This window comes from Phoenix dactylifera, chromosome 2, assembly GCF_009389715.1.
Source record: "Phoenix dactylifera cultivar Barhee BC4 chromosome 2, palm_55x_up_171113_PBpolish2nd_filt_p, whole genome shotgun sequence".
Taxonomy (NCBI): Eukaryota; Viridiplantae; Streptophyta; class Magnoliopsida; order Arecales; family Arecaceae; genus Phoenix; species Phoenix dactylifera.
In genome coordinates, this window is record NC_052393.1 from 14,992,794 (window position 1) to 15,015,234 (window position 22,441).

Sequence of the window (22,441 nt, forward strand, 5' to 3'; positions counted from 1 at the left end):
ATATATCTGTTGCTGGAAATTGGACCCGAGGATGACCGTAGACTGAGGAGGAAGAGCTCCGGCTGGTGATATGGTGGCGTACGGCAGTCTTCGGCGGACCTGCAAGAAGCCTGTGGCCGGGGTTCCGGTGTAGGCCCTCCGATGCTTAAGTCAGAGAGGGGCTTTTAATGGAGAGAAGTAATGGAGAGGAAAGTGATGATCTAGAGATGTATTATTGGCCGGGGAGGAAGAGGAGGTCCCCTGCATAGAGCTCCCCCCTTCTTATAGGAAGGGATGTAGCGGTTACCTGTGATCGGGCGTGATCGTGCGAATCAATGAATTATCGGAATCGGCCCGAGATTTCTGGCTAGCTGGCGATCCGTTGAGGTCGCGTGAATTTAAATGTCTACAGCCGTTGAGACGGAAATCGCAGGATTTGATCCCGGATATGGAGGACTTCATTTTCGGTGGAGTGGGGGTTGGTTTCTTTCTTTGACTGGGTCTTTCTTAGCCTTGAGGTCGATCGGGCTTAACTCAGCCAAGACCATGCCTGCCAAGGTCATGCCGAGATCGTGGTCGTGAGCTCTGGGGTCATCGATGCCGAGGTCGAGTGCTCTGAGGTCGGGCGCTTTGAGGTTGTGACTGCTGAGAGTATGCTTGCTGTCGTCACGTCTGTCATCAAGTGTCGGCAATTTGACCATGTGCTTTGAGCGACCCGTTTTTCCTCCAACAGTACCCCCGACTTCCGAGTTCGAGCCGTTTCCGAGCTCGGGCGAAGGAAGTAGCTATTTTTATCATGCTGGCGAGATCAGGCGGCTTTAAATTGTTTCGTCATTTTGAGCGCTTTAGGGCGTCTTCAATGAGAGCACGAGGCGGCGGCTTTTTGTTTTTTGAGGTGGTTTCGAGTCGTGGGTTCATGATGAGGCTCTAGTATTCGACGAGACGCCGTTTCGATTCTGCTTTTAAAGCGACGATCTAGATTGATACGTTGGTTTGATTTCTGAGATCGGCACGTGGCGCGATCTGGATGGGAGGCGCGGCTTGCCCTTATCGATCTGAACCATTGGGAGGGTCTATATAAACCCTAGCCTGGCCCTAAAAGCCTTTATTTGGCTGCCGTAATTTTTGTCTCTTCCTTTCTTCGTTTTGCTTCTTTCCGATTGTTGTTCATATTTTCCGAAGGTGCCTTTGAGTATTTTCTGGAGGTCTTTCTCGGTCCCCCATTTCTAGTCGTCGGCGCTTTCAGTGGGGACCACGGTAGGTTTCCTCCCACGCTTGCTTGGAGGCTTGTTTTCTCTTCTTCTTTTTCTTCAGTTTTCTTCTTCTTCTTCTTCCTCGATCTTCTTCTTCTTCCTCGGTTTCCTTCTTCTTCCTCTCTTTTTTTGTGAGCGGGAAGGATGTCTGGTGGTCCCTCATCTTCTGCTGGGGCTTCTTCTCGTGGGAAGGAAGTCGGGCCGGAGATGAGCCACGATTCGGACAGGATAAGGTCGAGCCTGACCGAGGGAGAATTGGGTGTGCTTTGAACCCAATTCTCATTCCCATGCGAGTTCACCCTTGAGTTCACAGGGCCATGGGACAGAGTTACGAGGCCCCCTCCAAGTCGGGTCGGAGTGTACGTGGACACACTTCGGGCCGGCCTGAGATGCCTCCTGCACGGGTTTGTGAACGAGCTCCTGGAGATGTATCGCCTCGTTCCAGCGCATCTCGCTCCTAACTCGTGGAGGATAATAATTGGTTTTCTATCTTTTTGCCTTGCTCACGGCATACCGACCTCGGTCAATGTTTTTCACGGGTGTTACATGTTAAAGTCTAACCCCGCAGACGGAGGATGGTTGTATTTTGCCCTTCGGGAAGGTAGACCATTTTTTCAAGGTGCTCCTTCTTCCATTCGTGGGTGGAAGGAGAAATTTTTCTTTCTTTCCTCCAAGCTTTCATGGGGGGTTCAACCCGACGTGGGGCCAGCCGATATCAAGGCCAATAATATAGCTCTTGTGTTAACCGAGGGCGAGCAGAGAATCCTTCAGGCTCTTCGCTGTCTAAAGGGGGTCTGAATGACCTCCTGAGCGAGGAGACCCTAATAAATGTCGGCCTGAGCTCGGCGTGCCTCAAGGGTAAGGGCGGTTGTGCGTCATTTTTTCGTTCCGCTTTTTGCTCTTTTTTTTTGAGTTGATCTGAAACTTGTGCTTTTTTTTTCTTTTTCAGAGACCTCAGGGATGGTGTCGAGCAACGAAGCCCTGCTCGTCCGATACCAAAAAATGGCAGCCGAGGCTGGCGGAGCTCGCCCTACGCCCAAGAAGAGGGCTAGGTCGGCCTCGACCTCTGCTCCCATAGAGGTTGAGGACCTCGAAGCTGAAACCCCTCAGCTTGTTCGGAAGAACAGCCGAAAGAAGGTAGGGGAGTCTGGACCGGAGGAGGCTTCCCCTACCGAGCGCGCAGCTTCTGTCGAGCGCGATTCCTGCCGAGGCCGCAGGGGAGCCGGTGGCCCATGCTCGCCCGACCTCGGGCCCTTCGAGAGCCCGCAACTCCGCAAAGTCATTTGCCTGTGGCGCTCAGGACCGGAGGCGGGGAGCGGCCTCGAGGTCCCGAGCTCTTCCCGAGCTCCTTTGTCAGGCCCTTTGCCGGGCCCTTCGAGGCCCGATGTCCCGAGCTCCTCGGGGGTTGAGGATCGCCCCGAGAGAAAGCTCTATTGCCCTGAGTGGGTGATCTTCGAGGATGACTCCGCGCTCCACAATAGCGAAGTTGCTCGCCAAGTCATCCGCTGCGCACTGCTTCCGACTGACCATGTTGAGCTTGATGCCATCTGGGTCAGTGATTTTGTTGACCAGGCCTACTGCTTGGCCATCCGGATAAGTTTTTTCCAGCACTTTCATTCTCGTACCCCTCCGGATTTTATTTTGGTTGACCTTTACCTGTTCTTGTTACAGCACCTCCATGATATCGACATGCTAGTCTCTACGGCGGCTGACTACCAGGCTCGGGCTCGGAGGAGCCAGAGAGGGGAGGAGGTCGCAGAGAAAAAGCTCGCCGAGGGCGAGGCCAGGTGGAAGGAATCCGCTGTGAGGGTGGAGGCTCTTGAATCCGAGCTCAAGCTCATAACTAAGCATTTTCAGGAGGAGGAAGCTTCGCACACCCTCACCAGGTCAACCCTTCGTGCGGCCGAGGCCCGCTTGGCTGATGCCCAGTCCGGGCTCTCAGGCCAGAAGTATGAAGTGGGAGTTCTCTGGCTGAAGATCGAGCAACTCGAGGCTCGAGAGAAGAGGGCATCAGAGCGAGCCCGGAATGCGGTGCAGATCTTCCACGAGTCGGCCGAGTTCCGGGATCTGATGGAGGAAGAGGTGGTTGACGGGCTCATCCGTTGCCTGTCCCAAGTTTGGAAGCTTTGCCCCAAGCTTGACCTCAGCAGTCTCTAACCTCGTCTAGGGGTCGCTGAGGACGACAGCGCACCCAAAAGCCCCAAGGATGACGACGCGCTTGACAATGCGCCCGAGAGTCCTGAGGCCGAGACTGAGTGTGCCATCGTTGAGGCCGAGGCCGAGGCCGGGGCAGCTGAGCAAGTTGCTCGCAAGGTCCCCTCTAGAGAAGCAGTTGGGGGTGCTCCTGAAGTGGCTCTTGAGTCTGCTTCGGAGGGTGCACCTGAAGCTGCTCTTGAGGTCGCACCTGAGGCCGCTCCCGAGGTCGCACCTGAGGTTGCTCCCGTGGCCGCTCCCGAAGTCGGCTCTACTTCAGAGACAGCCTGATCTTATTTTTCTTCTTCTCATGTTTGCATTTTTCATTTTGCTGGCGATGTTGGCCACCAAAAGATTACCGTAATCGGCCCGAGATTTCTGTTTAGCTGGCGATCCCTTGAGGTCGCGTGAATTTAAATGTCGGCAGCCGTTGAGGCGGAAATCGTGGGATTTGATCCCGGATATGGAGGACTTCATTTTCGTTGGAGTGGGGGTCGGTTTCTTCCTTTAACTGGGTCTTTCTTGGCCTTGAGGTCGATCGGGCTTAACTCAGCCGAGACCATCCTGCCAAGGTCATGCCGAGATCGTGGTCGTGAGCTCTGGGGTCGTCGATGCCGAGGTCGAGTGCTCTGAGGTCGGGCGCTCTGAGGTCGGGCACCCCGAGGTCGGGCGCTCTGAGGTCGTGATTGCTGAGAGTATGCTTGCTGTCATCACATCCGTCATCAAGTGTCGACGATTTGACCATGTGCTTTGAGCGATCAATTTTTCCCCCAACAATATCAATCCATATTTTGTGGGTTAAAGATGTAATTTGTGCTTTGTAGTGCCATACGAGCCTGGGTTTTGTGTTGTAATTTAATGCTAAAATGGTTATTACTTCTTGACTGTTGCAAATTAGCACTACAATTCTATCCCATTTCTCGAGCTCCATGGTGGCTAGCAATATGGATTCAGAATCTCAAGATGACGCAAGATAAGACCTCCATGAAGATGCCAATTCATGTCCTTGGTAATATCTGCCATTCAGTAACATATACTGTAGTCTCAATTGGTAACATATACTTTTAAGATTTATGCAACCGGGGAATATCAAGGTTTGCATCTCTCTAGGAGAGGCAAAGCTCCATTTTATGATCAAGGTTTCTGCAAGCCGTATTGTCCAAGTCGTGCGAGATATTAGTGCAGAGGACAGCTTTCCTTTTAAGTCCAAACCCCTGTTCCAGATTGCATGCTGAAGGGCTCGTTGCAAAGTCTGAAAACCCGGTAATTCTAACCTCCATATTTGGTTGACAATTTTCTAGCACCTTCTTCGCATCTTCAAACGCCACGGTAGTAAACATTGTCATCCTAGGTTGTGCAATTGAGCTATGCCGAGGCGAGTAGCTAAATGTTCGAGTTTGATTCGTTAAAAATATTCAGACTCAAAAGTCGACTTGAGATCGATCGGGCCTTAATATCTAAACTCTAACTCCGCTCGATCAAATAAATAAAAATATTTCTCTCTTTTATTGATTTTCCAAAAATATCCTTATATCTGGGATGCATTTGGTTCACGGTCGAAATGTAAATCGGAATCGCAATTGAAATGGCTTGGAATGGATAGCGGAATGATCATATTCTTTGACGTATTTGGTTCGTGATTAGAATCAGAATAGGATTTGAATATTAAGTGAGAGTTAGATTGAATTTGGGGAGATTAGAATAGGAATGGGAGTCTCCCCAACTAAATAGTAGGAATGGGAGTCAACTCATTCCTATCCCATTTCATAGCCTAATTCCTTCCAACCAAATATGTCTTTATTTGATTTTTTAATTTTGATTCTAATTCTAGCTACGAACCAAATACATCAGAAAATAATGACCAGCTTACATCTTCACTCTCTCTATGTATGATTGAGAATATGTATGATTGAGAAAAAATAGAGAAAAATATAGCAGATATTATAACAAATTATTTAGCAAAATAATTTGTTATAATATGGAATACTTATTTAAATATATGGTCATGTGGTAAATGATGGCTAGAATATGGTCATTAAATAGAATTGGTTGAGTCCAGGTCGACACACATTAGCCGGACCATGTCTCCAATTGATCTACTTCATAACCAATTGATGTTGGACGTGCATGAATAAAGCTGTTGCAACCGGAAGCACGCGAGTGAAGAAGCAGTTTGACCGAGCTCTGTTATCATATAATAACGCTGTTATGGAAACATGGCATCCTCCCTGCCGTCGCCGTTACAAGTTCCCTCTCCTTATCTCCTTTTCTTCCCTCGCTATTATCAATCAAGAAGAGAGAGGACCACGTTGTAAAGAAGAATGATGGTCTCCGCGCTTCAGTAGAAGCTCCCATCGAAGCCCCTCGCTAATGGCTACTCTGAAGGGCTCCCACGTTCCTCCTCTCCGCTCCTTTCCCTTTCATCCCTTCTCCTTGCCTACTTCTTCGAGACCCTCCGTTCGTATCAAGAAACCCGTCTCTACGTGGGACGCGAGGGCTTTCTGCTTCGAAATACCCAAGAAAGTTCGGGTTTTGAGGCCCCGCGGAAGAGCAAGCGGCGGCGGCGGCGGCCAAGCGGTCCTTCGTTCCGGCTCGGAGGAGGCGCAGCGGCCTCCTTTTGATATCAACCTTGCTGTCGTGCTCGCTGGGTTCGCCTTCGACTCCTATACCAGCCCACCCGTAATCCTCCATATATTTCTCCTGTTTATTTCCTTTTCTTTCTGGCCTTCTTTTTTCCGGATTTCTTTCTTTTCTTGTCTGGAAATTCGTTTGATGCTTTCTTTTTTTTTATTTTGCTAGAAAGATGTTGGGTGGCGAGAAATTGATGCCGCTGATTGTCAGACTGTGTTTTTGTCCAAGTAGGTTGCATGTTCGTTTTTTTGTTGCGTAGATTGATATTTTTGTAGTGTTGCTCTTTTCTTGCAAATTGAATTCTTTTAGATCGCTAAGTAGGTTTCATATCCTATTCTTTCTCTCTAAGTAGCTGGGGTTACAAGTTCTTGATATTTTTCTGCATTAGTGCTGGGGTTGCGTCTAGCATGACGCTGTTACTGAATTAATAAAAGGGCTGCTTTGTTCATGTACATGTTACATGATCATGTTGCTTCAGGAAAACTATAGTCTAATTTGCTGGTTGTCCTGCAAAAATTGAAAAGAGAGATTTTCGTTCTGTCTCTCTATATCTCTCTTTCTTTTTTTCTTTTTTCTCCCCTTAAAATCTACCGAGCTTTTAAATTGTAATCATTACATCTCACATTTTAAGAGATATTTCTTAATAGGACACCGACACCCCAAAATCATATATATGATTTAGCTAAAATGAATACTCAGATATTAACTTATGACCTTGAGATTCTTTGATACCACAGATGTACAAAAGATTGTGACGATTGAATCTACACCTTCATACAATCTGAAATTGATATAAGATCTGATTTCTTTCTGGAATCTGTAAATAAATCAAAGATTAAAGTGCAGAGTATGCTAACTTTGAAAACTAAGCTGCAATATGTTTTCTCAAGAACTGCAACCATAATATATTGCTTCTTGAGTCCTAAGATGCATGGTCGGCGGAACTGTCCCAAACCGAACGGTTCGGGGCGTACCGACCGTACCGGTAGTGGACCGGAATGGTTTCGGTGACCGAAACGAAATAAAAGTCAATGAAGCGGGAGAAAGAGAAGGAAAGAGAAGAAAAGAGAGAGAGAGAGAGAGAGCGAGCGGGAAAGAGAGGGAGAGGAAGGAAGAGAGAGGGCCGCAGAGGCCGACCGGCAGAGGCTAGCGAGCCGTGCGGAGGAGGAGGTTCTGGAGGGGACCCCTTTTTAATTTGCCGATTTTTAAGTGAAATCGGCAAATCGCTTGCCGATTTTACTTAAAAATCGCCAAATTAAAAAGAGGCCTCCTCCGGGATCCCTGTTTGGAATGAAAGAGGGGAACCAGAGCGGAGCCCCTCCTCCGCATGGTTCTACACGGCTCGCCGGCCTCCGCTACCCTGCTTCTCTCTCTCTTTTTTTCTCTCTTCTGTTCTCCCTCTCCCCTACCTCCTCTACTGTGTCGGTATGGGCCCGGCACGGAACGATACAAGAGCGTACCGACCCGTGCCATTGGGCAACTGGTTCGAGCCTTGGTTCCGGCATAGCAGACATTGCTAAGATGTCTTTTCAAATGGCTGGTTGAGAGACAGACAAGAGGGAGATAAGGCATGGGCGATGTAGGGGGTTACAGACTAAAGATGTCCAATAGAGGTGTGAAAGGCCACTTGCTACTTTCTCTCTCTTTCACCCTCCATCGCCTCCTCCATCCCGCTTTTGTCATGTGTTGATTCTCAAGCCCCCATAAACTTAAGCTGGACGATGTGGTATATGTCTTAAATTAAACCATGTCACCATCTAATGTAAGCCTTTTGTTAGCTTGCTAGGTTATTTTATCTCAACTTCAAGTCAGAAAACTCACTCTAAAACATAAAAATAAAGTCAAAGTCAACTAAATGAATATGATTTCTGACATTGTTGCTTCTTCAAAATGAAGTGGATGATCAAAATCCCTAGAATGTGCCAAACATTGATTCCAATGATCAAGAGCTCACCCACACGTTACTATAAATTTAGGGCATCATTGAGTAGGTGAGAACAGACAAATTGCCCAAGTAAAAGCAATGCTCTTTCAAATACTAGATACATCTCATGGGCCTATTATTGAGTTTACAACACTCTTGTTTTATACCAGCTCAACACTAACTAAAATTATGTCTTTCCAATTGTCTTCTTTGGTCTAGTCGGTAACTCCAAGATGATCTTGGTTCAGTTTTTTATTAGTGTTTCCGAGTTCCTTTTTGTCTTGAGAAATATATTGAAGTGGATTGGCAAGTTCTCCCCTTGTTAAAGGATATAATACCTCATTTTGAACTTTTGTTGTTATTGCCCAGAGTTAGAGTGTTGAAGCTAGATCATATTGCTGAATCAGAATAACAGGGTGTCTCACATACTATTCGAGTGGATTAGAACTGAAAACCTTTTGAAGATACACTTGCTACAAGAAATCTACTTTTTTAATTATATATTATCCTACTGACGAAGCAAGGCTTGCCATACCAGTCGGTAGTGGTACATACCGACCATACTGTACTGAATCGGTGATGCGGTACAGGGGGCGTACTGAGAGTACGCAAAGCTGGCTCTTCTGCAAGGTTATCAATACTGTAATAGGATGGTATTGGTATAGGATCCGGTACCGAAACGGCAAACAAATGAAGTAAAGAGTCATCCTACATCAACAATCTCCAAGAGGACTAAAAGAATGGTTGTTGGTTGTCTATATGTTCATGAGAAGGTTGCTGTTACAAACTCTCGCATCTTATGTTAAGCCCAAAAGTCTTAAGTCAATTTAATACTTTCATATACTAATGCCCTGGGCAGGATATATTTTGAAATGACATTTTTCATGCTCAGAATTGTTAGTAGGTGACTAGGTGTACTTCGATTTGATTTTGGGTTGAGCATGGTGGCTCTTTTTCACATTATAGACTCTCAGCCCTGCTACTGGAACCATAATTCTTACAAGAAAGAAGCAGATTAAGGGGGCAATTCTATCTTTTTTTCTTTAATGTAAAATTCAGGCACTTCTGTATCACTTAAGGATTTGATATTGATGGAAAAGAAACCGCATAGACTAGCTAGAGTAACTATACTAGCATTTGTAGTTTCTGTGTTACCTTATTTTTAGTCTCAACTCAGTTTATTGTTCCAACTGAACACTTGTTCATATTAAGTTAAATGATCACACTTGCACACATCTATATTTTTTAAGGTTCATTTATTTTATGAAAATATCCTTTATCATTTGCTTTACATACAGTGACTGTTAAAAGCAATTTCCTTTACTTTCTGGTTAATGTAGTTAAAAACTAAATAGATCCACTTCATTAATGTAACAATAGGATTTGGAATATTATTTTCAGCAAAGTTCGCCGTTTTGGTACCGGACCCTGTACCGGTGCCACACGAGCATAGGTCGGTATGGTATGGTATGAGATTTTTTTGGCGTACTGAGTGTCAATACGCCACCCGTACCAGATACCGGTACGAAACCAGTATGGTATGGTACGCCTCGTACCGTTGGTACCTTGATTTTCAAGCACTAGAATGAAACCTATTTCTACTTCAGGCTTTTAATGATATGGCCATGATCTGTCATTACGTGTGACTATTTACTCTATAAAGAGAAAGAATTTACATTTTTAATTTAATTTTTTGTTAGGCAGTTCCTTCGTGAGGTATATGATGGGCAGCTTTATATAAAGTTAAAGAAAGGTGAAGACTTTCCGGCAATGGATCCGTGGGTATGATTCTCTTTTAATTCACATCCTAACAAAGAGACCTTTTAATTGTTTAGGCTATTTCACTACATATATGGAATATGTTTTTCAGTCCTTTCATTAGATATTTTTATATTTTAAGATGAGTGAACACTTCAGGTAAAATGGGTGCCTTTGGCATGAAAGATGATGAATATGAATGAAATATTATGAGATAGTTAAGATAAGATAAAATGATTGATTGATGGCTAAAATTGTTTTCCTAATATATGATTAACTGTGTCATGGTCTTGTTTATATATCAAGTTTTGTACACAGACTTCAATAGTAAACTTATATTGTACCTTGCATACTGCGTTGTCGAGAAGTAGTCTTACATAGGGAGTCTGTATCATGTGCCTTTCACTTCTCTCAGCCTATTCTTAACTTTGTAACTGTGAAGCAGATTAATAATTCTAAGGTGCTCGTCCTGAAACTTCAGTGAAGATATCACATGGTTGTGCATCATGTGAAATATAGGAGAGTTGAAAAGTGTTGAAATCCAACTTTACATATATCATAATTTAGGTCAGTTAGTGAGAGAGTGAGGTGATAGAAGAAGAACAAAAATTGGGAAGAAGCATGAAATACATTGATCTATTGATGAAAATAATAGCCTGATATATGTAGATCCAAAAGAACAAGGGGCCAAGCCACCATAGAGTTAAGTTTACACACTGCAAGAAAACAAAATCATAATGTTTAATATGATCAATAAAGCACAATGTTTGGATAAATGAACACAATGTGGGACCAAGAGTACACCATGCTAAGACAATATTTGTTTTTTTTAGTGAAGTGGCAGTGGATTCATCTATGCTTGTCACTATTAAGGAAAACTGTTTGTAACAGGATAGTTGTCAATTGCTAGAGTACTGATTGATGCAGTTTTATGATCAGAGGGGAAATGGTGACTGCCATTTTTTCCAGAAGATAACGAAGCCTAACTTCCTTTAGAAGTCAATCATGGCATGTTCTTCCACTTAGATAGTTATGATTGAGAAGATATTTTACTTAGTCATAAATGGGGCAAAATAAAATGTTTAAGAAAGACAAAACAAATGATGAAAATATGACCAGTCACATCATGAGACTGATGTTAAAATTGACTTTGATAACGTCAGCTTCAGATGTGTTATGATAGGCCCAATTCTTCATTAGTTGAAAATAACGAGTGGAAGGCAGGCGATGTCAACCAAGTGAATTGCTTAAAAAGTCAAATACCCTTGCTGGCCCATGGGCAGCTAAAGCGGGGCCAAAGTTCCTTCAAAATTGTACTTTCAAGTGCTCCATATCCATTTGCTATGGCAACAACGACCACATATCAATAGACTGTTCAACCCCAAATAGATGCATCGATGAACATTTAATGTACCGCACAAAATTAGCTGTGTAGGAGGCCGCCTAATTAAAATACTCATGTTAGGATTGAGATGCTTTTTTAAGATCTTATATTGCTTTTCAGAACTGTTAGATGTGTTGGGAAGGGCAAGAGTGGCTAAAAGGAGACTGCACATGAACCTGCTCATGAAGATCAACACTAAATATGTCCTTTTCTTTACTAGCACACAACGTGGTAGTGATTATTTGTTAACAGTGACAACAATAGTCAACTACATGCTTGTCACTACCTGAACATGCAGATATTTTTAGCATCTTGTTCTATGCACATATGATGCATGAGTGTTGATAGATGAAAAAACATGAATATAGTGACATATTTATGACACATTTTTTATCAATGTTGATTTGTAAATTATACAAATTCCTACCTGTCTTGAAGGTTCATTTAATTTTCTGTACCAGTAAAAGGGCTTCTTTCCTCCATTTCTCTTATGTCTAATTGCAATAGGAGGAAAAGAGTGAAAGGTAGCCTTTTTTTATTATCTCGGAGGGCAGGAGGAGTGGGAAGAGGAGATAAGGAAGGATTTGTAAAAATGCTTGGCATGTGTCAGAATGTACAGAAGCAGTGGGTGTGACATGGAGACTGGAGAGGCTATGCTGCATCTGTGTCCGCTTAGGTTATATCTTATGGGTGGTCCAAGAGAGGTGACCAGATGAGTGGGTGGATAATGTGGGTGTTTGCATATGATATTTGGACACAACTCGGTCCTGGTAACTGGTTTTGAGCACGTGTAGTTCTTTTTTTTTTTAGATGCTAAGATAGGCCAGTCAAGGGGCATTTTGGAGTTATGGGGCATGTTGATGTGTTGTTTTGGTACAATATCAGGGGCTTGGTACTTCTTTGGACCGACACATGGTATGGATGCTGTCGACTCCTGCAATGCATCTTTTGTTGCCACTGGGCTGTGTCGTTCTGTATTGGTAAGTTTTCGGTATTGGACCTGATACCTGATACACCCTTGACATGCACAATTGCCTTACCAACTTGAAGGAGGTTTCTTGCAACGAAGATGGCATTTTGTATGCTGCAATTTACTTGATAGCCTTCCTCTTGGATATTGTGATTAGAATTCATATTATATCAAGGTGATGAAAACTATGTCAAACAACCTTTAATATCAAAGTGGTTTAAACGAGGTTGCATGCAACAAATATGATTTTGCATGATGCAGTTTACTTTGTTTCCTGGTAGGATGACATGGTTAGAACTCGAGTTAAATCAAGCTGATGAATGCCATGTTCATGTAAACTTTTACATTGAAGAGACAATCTTCTTGCATTATACATAAGGTTTTCTCTTTTTCAACATTAATTACTAAGGGGATTCTTAATAATCCATATCAATTTTCAGGGAACAAGTGATCCATATGTTATCTTGCAGATAGATGGTCAGGTCACAAAAAGCAAGGTCAAATGGGGGTAAGCAACTTTTTTACTTTCTTCATAAAGACCTCAATATGCAATTTTGTCAGAAGGGGACTGAAGCTATTCTACTGCTCATTGATGAAGTGTTGCTGATGTTGTCACAGTCCGTTTTCCTGAATTGTTAATTTGTTGCCTTGATCTGCATATTCAGAAGCTATGTTGAGACCATGCATTTGTTATTGTTGAAATACTGTATTTTGGTGGATGGCATTTCATATTTTTTCTAGAATATCTTACATAATTTCTCTTCTGTAGCAAATTTTTTAGTATAGGCAGCGGTTTCCATGGACTCTGACCTATTTAAGAAAGTTAGCTCATTAGTATGACTTCGAAGTATTCAGTAAAATCCAGGGCATAAGTGGGTCTATAACTCTCTTACAGAATTATATGCAAAGAACTTATATATAATTTGCGTCTATTAAATGCTATCCAATTGAAGTAGCAGAATCCAAATTGGAGGTGAGTGTATGTGTTCAACGAGAGCTATTTTATGATCATATCAATTTTTGCATTCTGCAAATGATGGAACAGAGGATTAGGTTAGGATGAGAAACTTCTATATGCTCCTTTGCCGATTCGTACACTATCAAATTCTGTCCGTCCGTTAGTCCATGTAGCATTTCACTTTCTCTATTTACTTCTGCTTTATTTTTGTGTCACACATTTGGTAATATTCAACTTTAATTTCTTATTGGCTGCCATCGTTGAACTGGAGGAACCTGGGCAATTCTAAGTGGGTTTTTGTTAGATGAAGTAATATATTGATGGATTGATCCTGCTTGATGCTGGTGGATGGACAATCCATGAAGATGCTAATAAAAAGAACACCAAATTGAGGCAATTGAAAGTGTGTTTGATTATTGACTGACATAGGCATGTTACTCAATCCTTATAGATAGCTACACATACTAAGAACCTTAAATACATCTACAGATGAATAATAATTCATAAAATAATCTTTATTTTTTTACAGTGGCTGAAACATGATATCATCATGACTAAAGTTTCAAGTGGTATGGAATAGGCTATCTTGTATTTTTCTTGAGTGACATGTTAGAAGTAATTTGGAAAAACACTTAGAACATTTCTGAAAGGCAGTTTATGCTTATTATGATTCTTCACTAGAACTGATGTGAATTGGTGATCATAGGACAAGGGAGCCAATATGGAATGAGGATTTCACTTTAAATATCAAGACAACTCCAGCAAAAACCTTACAGGTACAAAATTAAGGACATAATCTTTTCAATATTCATCTGTTATAGAAGTTGATATTTTCATCAGAAGTGTAGATCACATCTATATTTTCCCTTTGTGATCCTAAATTTTGATAACTTCGACAGTCTTTAGTGTTGAAAATAGAACATTCTTGTACTGGACCTACTCGTTAATGTCTAATCTGTTTATTGTTGTTGGACAGTATGTTAGGAAGGCTAGTATGTGGTTTTTCAATGTGAATACATGTTGACATTAGCATGATACAATATGATGCACATTGTGTTTGTGTTTTGTAGGAGCACAATATGTGTAAGTTTAACTCTTGTACCTTGCCACACCTACACACTATTTTCAGACAATTTTGATGAGCTGTTTAGACCAACAGTGTCCTTATCAGACCAAACTTTAACAGACTAGTTCCAATATTGTTCACCATTATTACATTGTTGACTTCTTCATAAGTCCCACTGTACTTGGCTTGTCTTCCTGGCATACTCTCATTGAGGCACTGTGAATGTTTTGAGGGGAAGTTAAATTTGTATAAAAATAAATGACTACGCTTTATCTATGTTGTGTGTGCTATTGTGATGTAGCAATGCTAACTGCTATTGCAACTACTTTGCTACTATACAAATTTTGTACATATATTACATCCTCCCAACGAGCTATTGTGTTAACCTCAGGTTGTGGCTTGGGATGCAAACCTTGTCACTCCACACAAACGAATGGGAAATGCAGCAGTTAACCTAGAATCACTATGTGATGGTGAGTGTTTTAAATTATCAATTCTTCATGATGACAATTTCCCATCTCAAATTTTATGCTTTTGTACTTCTTGTGGTTCAAAGAATGACAAATAATTATAGTCTTTTGGGTAACTTTGTCCAGTTATGGACCTGTTAAATTATTGTTCACTTCATTGAATCTGTACAACTATTTCCTTTAATTATGTTTAATACTGTCCTCACAAAATTTTTTATTCCAAAAACAAAGACTAAAAAACTCATGAAGTTCTTCAGCAGCTTCTCCATATATCAGTTGGAAGGTCATAGAAACCTTACCAACAAGTTTCATCCCATCTTTATCTGCTGGAAAGATTTGCCATTGCCCTTTTCTCTCTGGTAGTGATGCATTTGGTGATGACATGTAATAACTTGGAAAAGATTTTAGTATATAAATATAGCAAACACTTGCTCTTGAATCAATGAAATGATGAGATTTGTTCTTCTAGGAAACTTGCATGAGATGGTGGTGGAATTGGAGGGGATTGGAGGTGGTGGAAAGATATACTTAGAGGTAATTTGTTTTATTACTGTTTTCCAGAATTAGAAAGAAAAAAAATACCTTCTATGATTTCTTTTGCCGCGTTTTTGGCGTCTAAGCCACTATCTGAGGAAGAAAACTGGAGTATATTTTATTACACCTACCAGATTTATGCATTGAATGGCTTTTTATTATGTGCCCATTTGCCTGACTATTCCATTGGATTTCTCTTAGAAATTCTGAATAAATTTATCACCCAGAGAAATAGCACCCAAATGTTTTCACAGTATTTTGTTTCAAGTCTACTTTCTGTCTGCTCTTCATTTATTGTAAACTCGAGTATTTTGTAACCTAGATATCTGATTTGATTCATCAGATTAAATATAGGAGCTACGATGAAATTGAAGAAGACAAACAATGGTGGAGAGTACCTTTTATCTCGGATTTTCTTACAAAAAGCAGTTTAGAGTCTGCTATAAAAATGGTCCTTGGATCTGAGAGTGTAAATGTTAGTCAGTTTGTACAATTGGCGTTCGGACAGCTAAAACCATTCAATTATGCTTATCTTTGGAAACCTTCATCATCTGATGGTGATAATGATGGATCTAAATGTGCTGAAAGATCTTTAGATGCAGTTGCTGATTCAAAGCAAGTTGTATGGCAGTCAAGCAGTTCGGAAAGCTCAGGACATAATGCGAGTCCTGAGAAAGAGAATAATTTACCTGTTTCTCATAATGATGCTAATGTGACTAGTTCTTCGTTGAGAAGAAAAGCTGTTGAAACAGCAGCACCAGCTGAGTATTTCTGGAAGGCTTTTGCTGACATCATCAACCAAACTGTTTGGCAGAAGCTTGGTTTTTCCATTCCAGAGATCAGAATGTGGGATGGATTCGACTTGCTACATAGGGGGAGCTTACAATTGCGCAAAACTGCAGAAGAAGAATATGTTGAATCCGGACTTGCAAGTCCTGAAACAGAGGATGAGAATGACAGAAAGAGGGATCCCCCATCTACTACAAATGGAACTCCACTTTTGGACATTAAGAAAGTATCCTGGAATGTTCTAAGTCAAACAGAGGCAATATTCAGGGCAATGATGGTTCTTACTGCAACCCTTCCGCAGGAGAAAAGGAATTCATCTTCAGGGGTTGAAGAAGAGGATAAAGAATATTCCATGAATAAAGTAGGAGGTATTGCTGTAGATGGATTTCCAGTAGATACACAGAAAGCGGAGGAAATGAGGGAACTGTTTTCCAGTGCAGAAAGTGCTATGGAGGCTTGGGCTATGCTTGCTACTTCATTTGGCCGTAAAAGTTTTATCAAATCTGACTTTGAAAAGATATGTTTTCTTGATAACTTTTCTACAGATACGCAGGCAAGTTGATATTTATGATTGGATTATGTTCTTTTCATCTCATAACCATGAGTCAAGAAAAAAAAAAAAATTCTTCCAAATAGAAAGATATATTAAATTGTGACATAAGAGCTGCAGGTAGCCATTTGGCGTGACTCCTTGCGAAGAAGATTGGTTATTGCCTTCAGAGGTACTGAACAAGTAAGCATGCTGTTGACTTTAATGACCATTGAATATTTTCAATTTTTTTCCTCTTAGAATGTTTTTTGTGTATACCAATATACAGCTGAAATGTAGATGTGCTGGTTTTCTATTGATTCCTTGATCAGGCAAAGTGGAAGGACTTGCGAACTGATTTAATGCTTGTTCCCGCTGGGTAACAATTCTCATACTATAGAAATAAATTGCCATCTGGCACCTCCTCTTCATTCGTTTCTCCATTATGGAAATCCATTTTTATTAGAGGAAATCAAGCTTGAGAATTCATATACCAGTGTTACTTGTGGATCTACATTCAAATACAAATTGAATTAATGGCTTGTGGGTAGAAAACTATGAGTTGCGCTCAAGGTTTTCGTCTTGGCAGAGATAACGATTTGTATCTGTGTTGGCCACCTGCTGATGTGATGTACTCAATATCTTAGCCCTTATTATCTAGGCCAATATAAACCTATATATTCCAATATATCAGCCAACCATATAAAATATTTGGCTGATATCAAAATATTGGCTGAAAGTTCCTAATCAGTGCTTTTAGCCTTTTACCATATAAAAATAATTTTTAATGACTAAATATTTAAATTAATGTTTAGGATTTTACTTAGCCTTGGGTTTACTATATTTATTGAGTTTTCAATATCTTGGATCCTAAAAGCTTGCTCTAGATCCCAGGATATCTTGGTGCATTTCCTCTTTCCCCAGGTTTCCATTTCAATTAAGAGTAATGGAGTCCTTAGTCCATCTTGGTATCAGCCACCAACAAAGATGGATGAGATCACAGGATTAAAAATCTTGGCTACACTACCTTCAGCATATATAAAATCAATGGTGTATGGCTACATTATGTCATTTGCCATGTAGGGCTACAGAACATGGTTTTAAATATGTGGTTATAACCCTCACAAATCCATGCAAATGATCGGCATAACACCATTTGACAAACTTATGAAGAATCATTCACTGAGAGCAATTAGAACAAGAGTTCTATGCAAGGGACTTCAAAAAATATAATAGCATGTCAAAAGACTGCTTGGCTGAGCACCATGTATTTCCTTGTTCAAAGATTTTGAAATTTGAACATTTCACAAAGACCTGATCTGTCTAGGTTTAAGAGTTCAGGAATTTTCCACATGCCATGCTTCTAAAGTTCTATTATTGAAACTATCAATCATCAATTACCGCCACACAACGAATGTAGACAGCTAAACTTCTAGAAAATGCTAAAAGTTAATGAGGAAAATCTTTACCTTTAAGCATGAACCATGATTTCTTTTCTCAAGCTTCTGATTCTGATATATCCTTTTGCTGTATATCTCCTTTTAACCTTTTTTTGGGAATTACATTTTTGGAGTCATCTGCAAGAAACAGTACCACCAGTGGCCTTTTGGAGAGTTGACGGATACCAAATTTAGTTGATCTCACCATGCTTGTGAACCAAGAAGGGACACATGATTGAGATAGCAATTTGGTTGTTCAATTAGGAGCGAAATGGACGATGATAGCAAATGCTGACTTCAAATAGTTTGATCTAGGAGCAAATCTTTTTGTGGTTTGATTTTAGCTTTTTTCTCTATTGACCCAAGTTGTATCCAAACTAATATAATAATTAGAATTTGTCTGGTATAATTCTAAGGAGTAGGCCTGGACTGGAATAGAAACTAAGGCTGAAGGCCTCGATCTGGGGAATTTACTATTGCATAATCTCATTGGAGCTATAACTGTCAAACTACAAGCCCAAATTAAGGTCACTAAACATCCTTGGAGAAGTCCATAATGTTGTTAGTCTAAGCATGTAGGCAGTGGTTCTTCTGGCAGCATTGCTCTCTACATTTCATCACTCTGGAAAAACTGTAAATCAAGATTTACGAATAGAGAAGGCATGGAAGGAGAAGGCACAAAGATACTTGAAGACAAGAGAAAAGAAACACTGGGAGCAATAGAGTGGATAAAAGGATGCTGCACATACTTTATACTGGCTTATTATCCATAATATGTGGGCAATCACCTGAGTGAAATGAATTATATGCTTGTAATCAGCATTCAGCCCAATTATAATAGTCATACTCATGCTACTACCAGGCCTCAGCTTGTTGGCCTATTTATGATAGATATGCCTAATCATGGTTACAGCTCATCTACTTCAGTTGTGGTTACAGAATAAGAAAATTGGGTGACCCATAAATGATGTACCGATGGAGTTTGTCTTGCAACTTGGTAGCATCAGAACATCAAATGATAAACATATGACTAACATATATGGTATGAGATTTTAACCATGCAAAGTCTGTTCACTAACATGTGAGGAATAACACTAGTTTTGTTCTCTTTTCAGATTGGTCATTGAACTTAGTTTTGATCTAACAATCTCTTTTCTGTTCCATCATGAATTTAAGATGTCACATTATTTAGCCCTCTGTCCTGTACATATTATATGAGAAGGTCATGTTTATTGTAATCAAGGTACGCCATTTCGGTACTGGGCCCCGTACCATTGCCACCCTATGTCAGTACACCCGATACGGGGGCTGGTTCGGCATACCAAGTGTCAGTATGCATCCGGTACCGCATATTGGTACCGAACTGGTACGGTACCGTATGTTCTATATCACTTTGTTCAGTACGATATGACATACTTTGATTGTAATTATATATTTCTGCCTTTGATGTTGAATTATTGTACATTTGCAATCTTTCTGGCATTTATTCCAATCTGTCTTAAACTCAAACGTTGCATGTTATAGAGCTATCCAACAATATGATGCGAATTATTTAGTTAAGATTTCAGACTTTGCATATGCATCTGACCAGAACTTTCTTTGAGACAGGCAGTGTGAGGTCTGGTTGCTTCTTATCCTTTTTGTGATTCTCTTTTATATTTGGTAAAATTTATCAAAACATTTTTAGACTTGAAATTTGTTGTCTGAATTTCCATATCAAATCCAATTTGTGTAGGCTAAACCCGGAGAGACTAGGGGGCGACTTTAAACAAGAAGTCCAGGTAAGTCATATACTTTTATCCATATGTCTCCATTTCCATTGCTCTTATTGAGCAGTCGATAATGTTTCTAAATATTTTGGAATTAATGTTCATTGTGTTAAATTTTCAGGTTCATAGTGGATTCCTAAATGCATATGATTCTGTTAGGAACAGAATCATCACGCTTATTAAAGTTTCAATAGGTTCCTCGTAAGTCATGCATCACAAAACTCAGTTAAATTTGCACATAAGGCAAGATGAACATGGCATTATAACTAAACTAAATGATGTATAGATAAAAATGATCCAATATATTATTTTCTTGGCAAGTTTTGTCACAGGATGCTTTTTGCTGCCATATTTAATTATGCGCACCTACTATACTTAAAATTTACCAATTTAATTTGTATCTACAGGAATAATTTGCGTCTAATAGAAAAAAAAGTTTTTGGAACATTGATAAATGGACAATAATTTATCATATAACCAGATGTTTGTTTCTTTTTTTTTTGAGCCTGAGGAATAGCTGTCTTACTAAATTTAAAGCAAAGAGGAGAAGATAATCCTCCCTCAGAAATAAAAGGTAATTTTGAAAAAGACTTTGTAGCTTCCTCCGGTTCTCTCCACATCCTCCATGCCCTCTTTTTATTGTAGTAATGAGACCATGCCTCCTTGGTTTTCTTTTTCAATATATTATTTATTTTTATCCCTGCTTCACCTTCTTTATGCTTGTGTCTCCCCAGCAACCCTTCTGCCTCATTTTAGAAAAGATGACAGAAAAAATTCTCCAAAAGCTCCTCTTCTCTCTATTGTCTCCATCTTTCCTTTCTGAACACCCTTCAGTTCTCTCTCTGCAAAAAATGACAAAAAGAGTTTCTTTTTCTGAATACCCTCAGAGCCTTCATTGTTTCAACTTGAAAGCATCCAAGGTCGAAAACATACTTATTTTTATCAGTTTTAGTCTGCCAATTAGTTAAATAGGATACCTTGTCTCGTATTCATGCCTACAAATTAACTAGGGCAGCTAAATCTGGTACCTTTACAAGTATAACTTATAATAGTGTAAAATCTGAAAAGACAGAAGATTTTGGCATAACAAGGACAAATGAAAATGCAATCCATAAATTAAGTAACATGAAAATATTGGGTTTATTCAATGTGAAAAAGTGCAATAATGTGAGGTTTTCCGACATTGGCATTGTGTTTTCCTTGTATATATGTATTTTATGTCATTGCCACTTATTGCCGTTAGTTATTTTGATAAATAATGAATGCTTTTCCATGACAGCTTAGGGGATGATTTGGAAAGCATGCCTAAGTGGCATGTGTATGTTACAGGACACAGTTTAGGTGGTGCACTAGCTACCCTGCTTGCTCTTGAACTTTCATCTAGTCAAATGGCCAGGTGAGTTCAAATCTGTTTTCCCATACATTGAGTGCACTCTAATTATTTCTTATAAAATTGGAAGTAAACCATATGCATCTATGAACATAGATTCTATTTAGTTATTGTTTAGGTATTATTACATTGCTGGAAACATTATAATCGGGAGCTATTTTCTGAAGAAGCATATGTGTATACAATAGGGTTATTAAATAAATCGGTCGGGTACGATCAATTTGAGATTCTCTATTTAAGATTCTACTTCACCGTTGGTTCCATTCCAAGGCCAAATCCTCCAAAATAGTTTCTAAGTTGTAGCATAATCTAAACTATCATTTCAAAAAGGAAAAAGGGGGGAAAAATACTAAACTCGGTTTTCAATTTAATTGTCAAAAGGTTGCACTGTTGAAGGTTATCTAGTTAAAGGATCATCTGAGATGTACACACATAAAAGCATAGAACTATTCAAATTTGATTTGAAACGGTTATCTTATACCAAAATATATAGATTAGGGTTGTGAAAAGGATTTGGGAGAAAATAAGTGTTTGTAACTGAGTATACTCATTAAGTTGATTCATGCTGAAGACTAATAGCCAAAAATTTACCATAAAATTATCAGATTGAAATCCAAGATGGTCAAGAAAGAAAAAATAGTACCTAGAGTGTCAGATAGATGTAAGATCAAATAAAGGTGGTGGGTGGGTAATGAACTAACTGATGAGTGTTTTTATGTTTGATGAGCATGACATCCATTTTGCTCAAACAAGGATGAAGGAATTTTGGCAATGTTCTAAAGATGACTTTCTTGGCATCCTAGGCAGTTCACCTTAATATTTTGCATCATGCTTATGTGTACAGGATAATATTAAACTATGATAATCATTGAATGTTGCCAAGTTGGCGCTTTCCATCAAAGTTTGCAGTCTCGATACCAAACTACATAGCAATATCCAACTGATACACCCCATACCTAGTCTCAATATATTACATTACCTCGAATACCAAGACTCAATATAGACATGTTCCAAGTCTTACCATAATGGTACAGTATGGTATGCCCCATCCTAGGCAGCATGATAGGTATAGCGAGCCATGCCTTCCATGCGCTTCATCTTATTGATATGTCATGTTTCTTTTTTTTTTTTAATTATAACTCTTTTTTTGCTTTGAGATTTAGCCATGATGACTCACACGTGCTCCCTTGGCCAGCCATTTACCCATAAATTGTTGGATTGTGGTGCATTAGGAAACCATCTAGATTTTATTTTATTTTTTTGAGATAAAGTGCGGAAGACTCATCTGCATTGTAATTATCCTAGCCCAAAATAGATGCAGCGACAAGGACTCGAACCAAAAACCTCTAGTTACTAAGCAAAGGGGTTTGACCATTGAGGCAAGCCCAAATTCACTGCTCCATAT

The 22,441-nt window shown here is 40.2% G+C and overlaps 1 protein-coding gene across 7 annotated transcripts in view; it reads left to right on the top strand.

Moving 5' to 3' along the window:
- The first annotated feature begins 5,661 nt into the window (after positions 1–5,661).
- Positions 5,662–22,441, top strand: part of LOC103695549 — a 46,670-nt gene continuing 29,890 nt past the window's right edge. For 5 of the 7 annotated variants that reach the window (XR_003383175.2, XR_005510348.1, XM_039123200.1 and 2 more), the window contains exons 1-13: positions 5,662–6,104; positions 6,225–6,283; positions 9,681–9,762; positions 12,533–12,600; positions 13,757–13,826; positions 14,508–14,589; positions 15,056–15,120; positions 15,464–16,462; positions 16,580–16,642; positions 16,771–16,817; positions 19,613–19,658; positions 19,768–19,847; positions 20,926–21,042. Coding sequence is in view for 5 of the 7 variants with exons in the window: in XM_039123200.1 (XP_038979128.1) it covers positions 5,796–6,104; positions 6,225–6,283; positions 9,681–9,762; positions 12,533–12,600; positions 13,757–13,826; positions 14,508–14,589; positions 15,056–15,120; positions 15,464–16,462; positions 16,580–16,642; positions 16,771–16,817; positions 19,613–19,658; positions 19,768–19,847; positions 20,926–21,042 (2,087 nt within the window). In the remaining 2 variants the exon portion in view is untranslated. Of the gene's footprint in view, positions 6,105–6,224; positions 6,284–9,680; positions 9,763–12,532; positions 12,601–13,756; positions 13,827–14,507; positions 14,590–15,055; positions 15,121–15,463; positions 16,463–16,579; positions 16,643–16,770; positions 16,818–19,612; positions 19,659–19,767; positions 19,848–20,925; positions 21,043–22,441 lie in introns of those variants that run through there. The other 2 variants (XM_039123207.1, XM_039123211.1) reach the window with 2 other exon arrangements.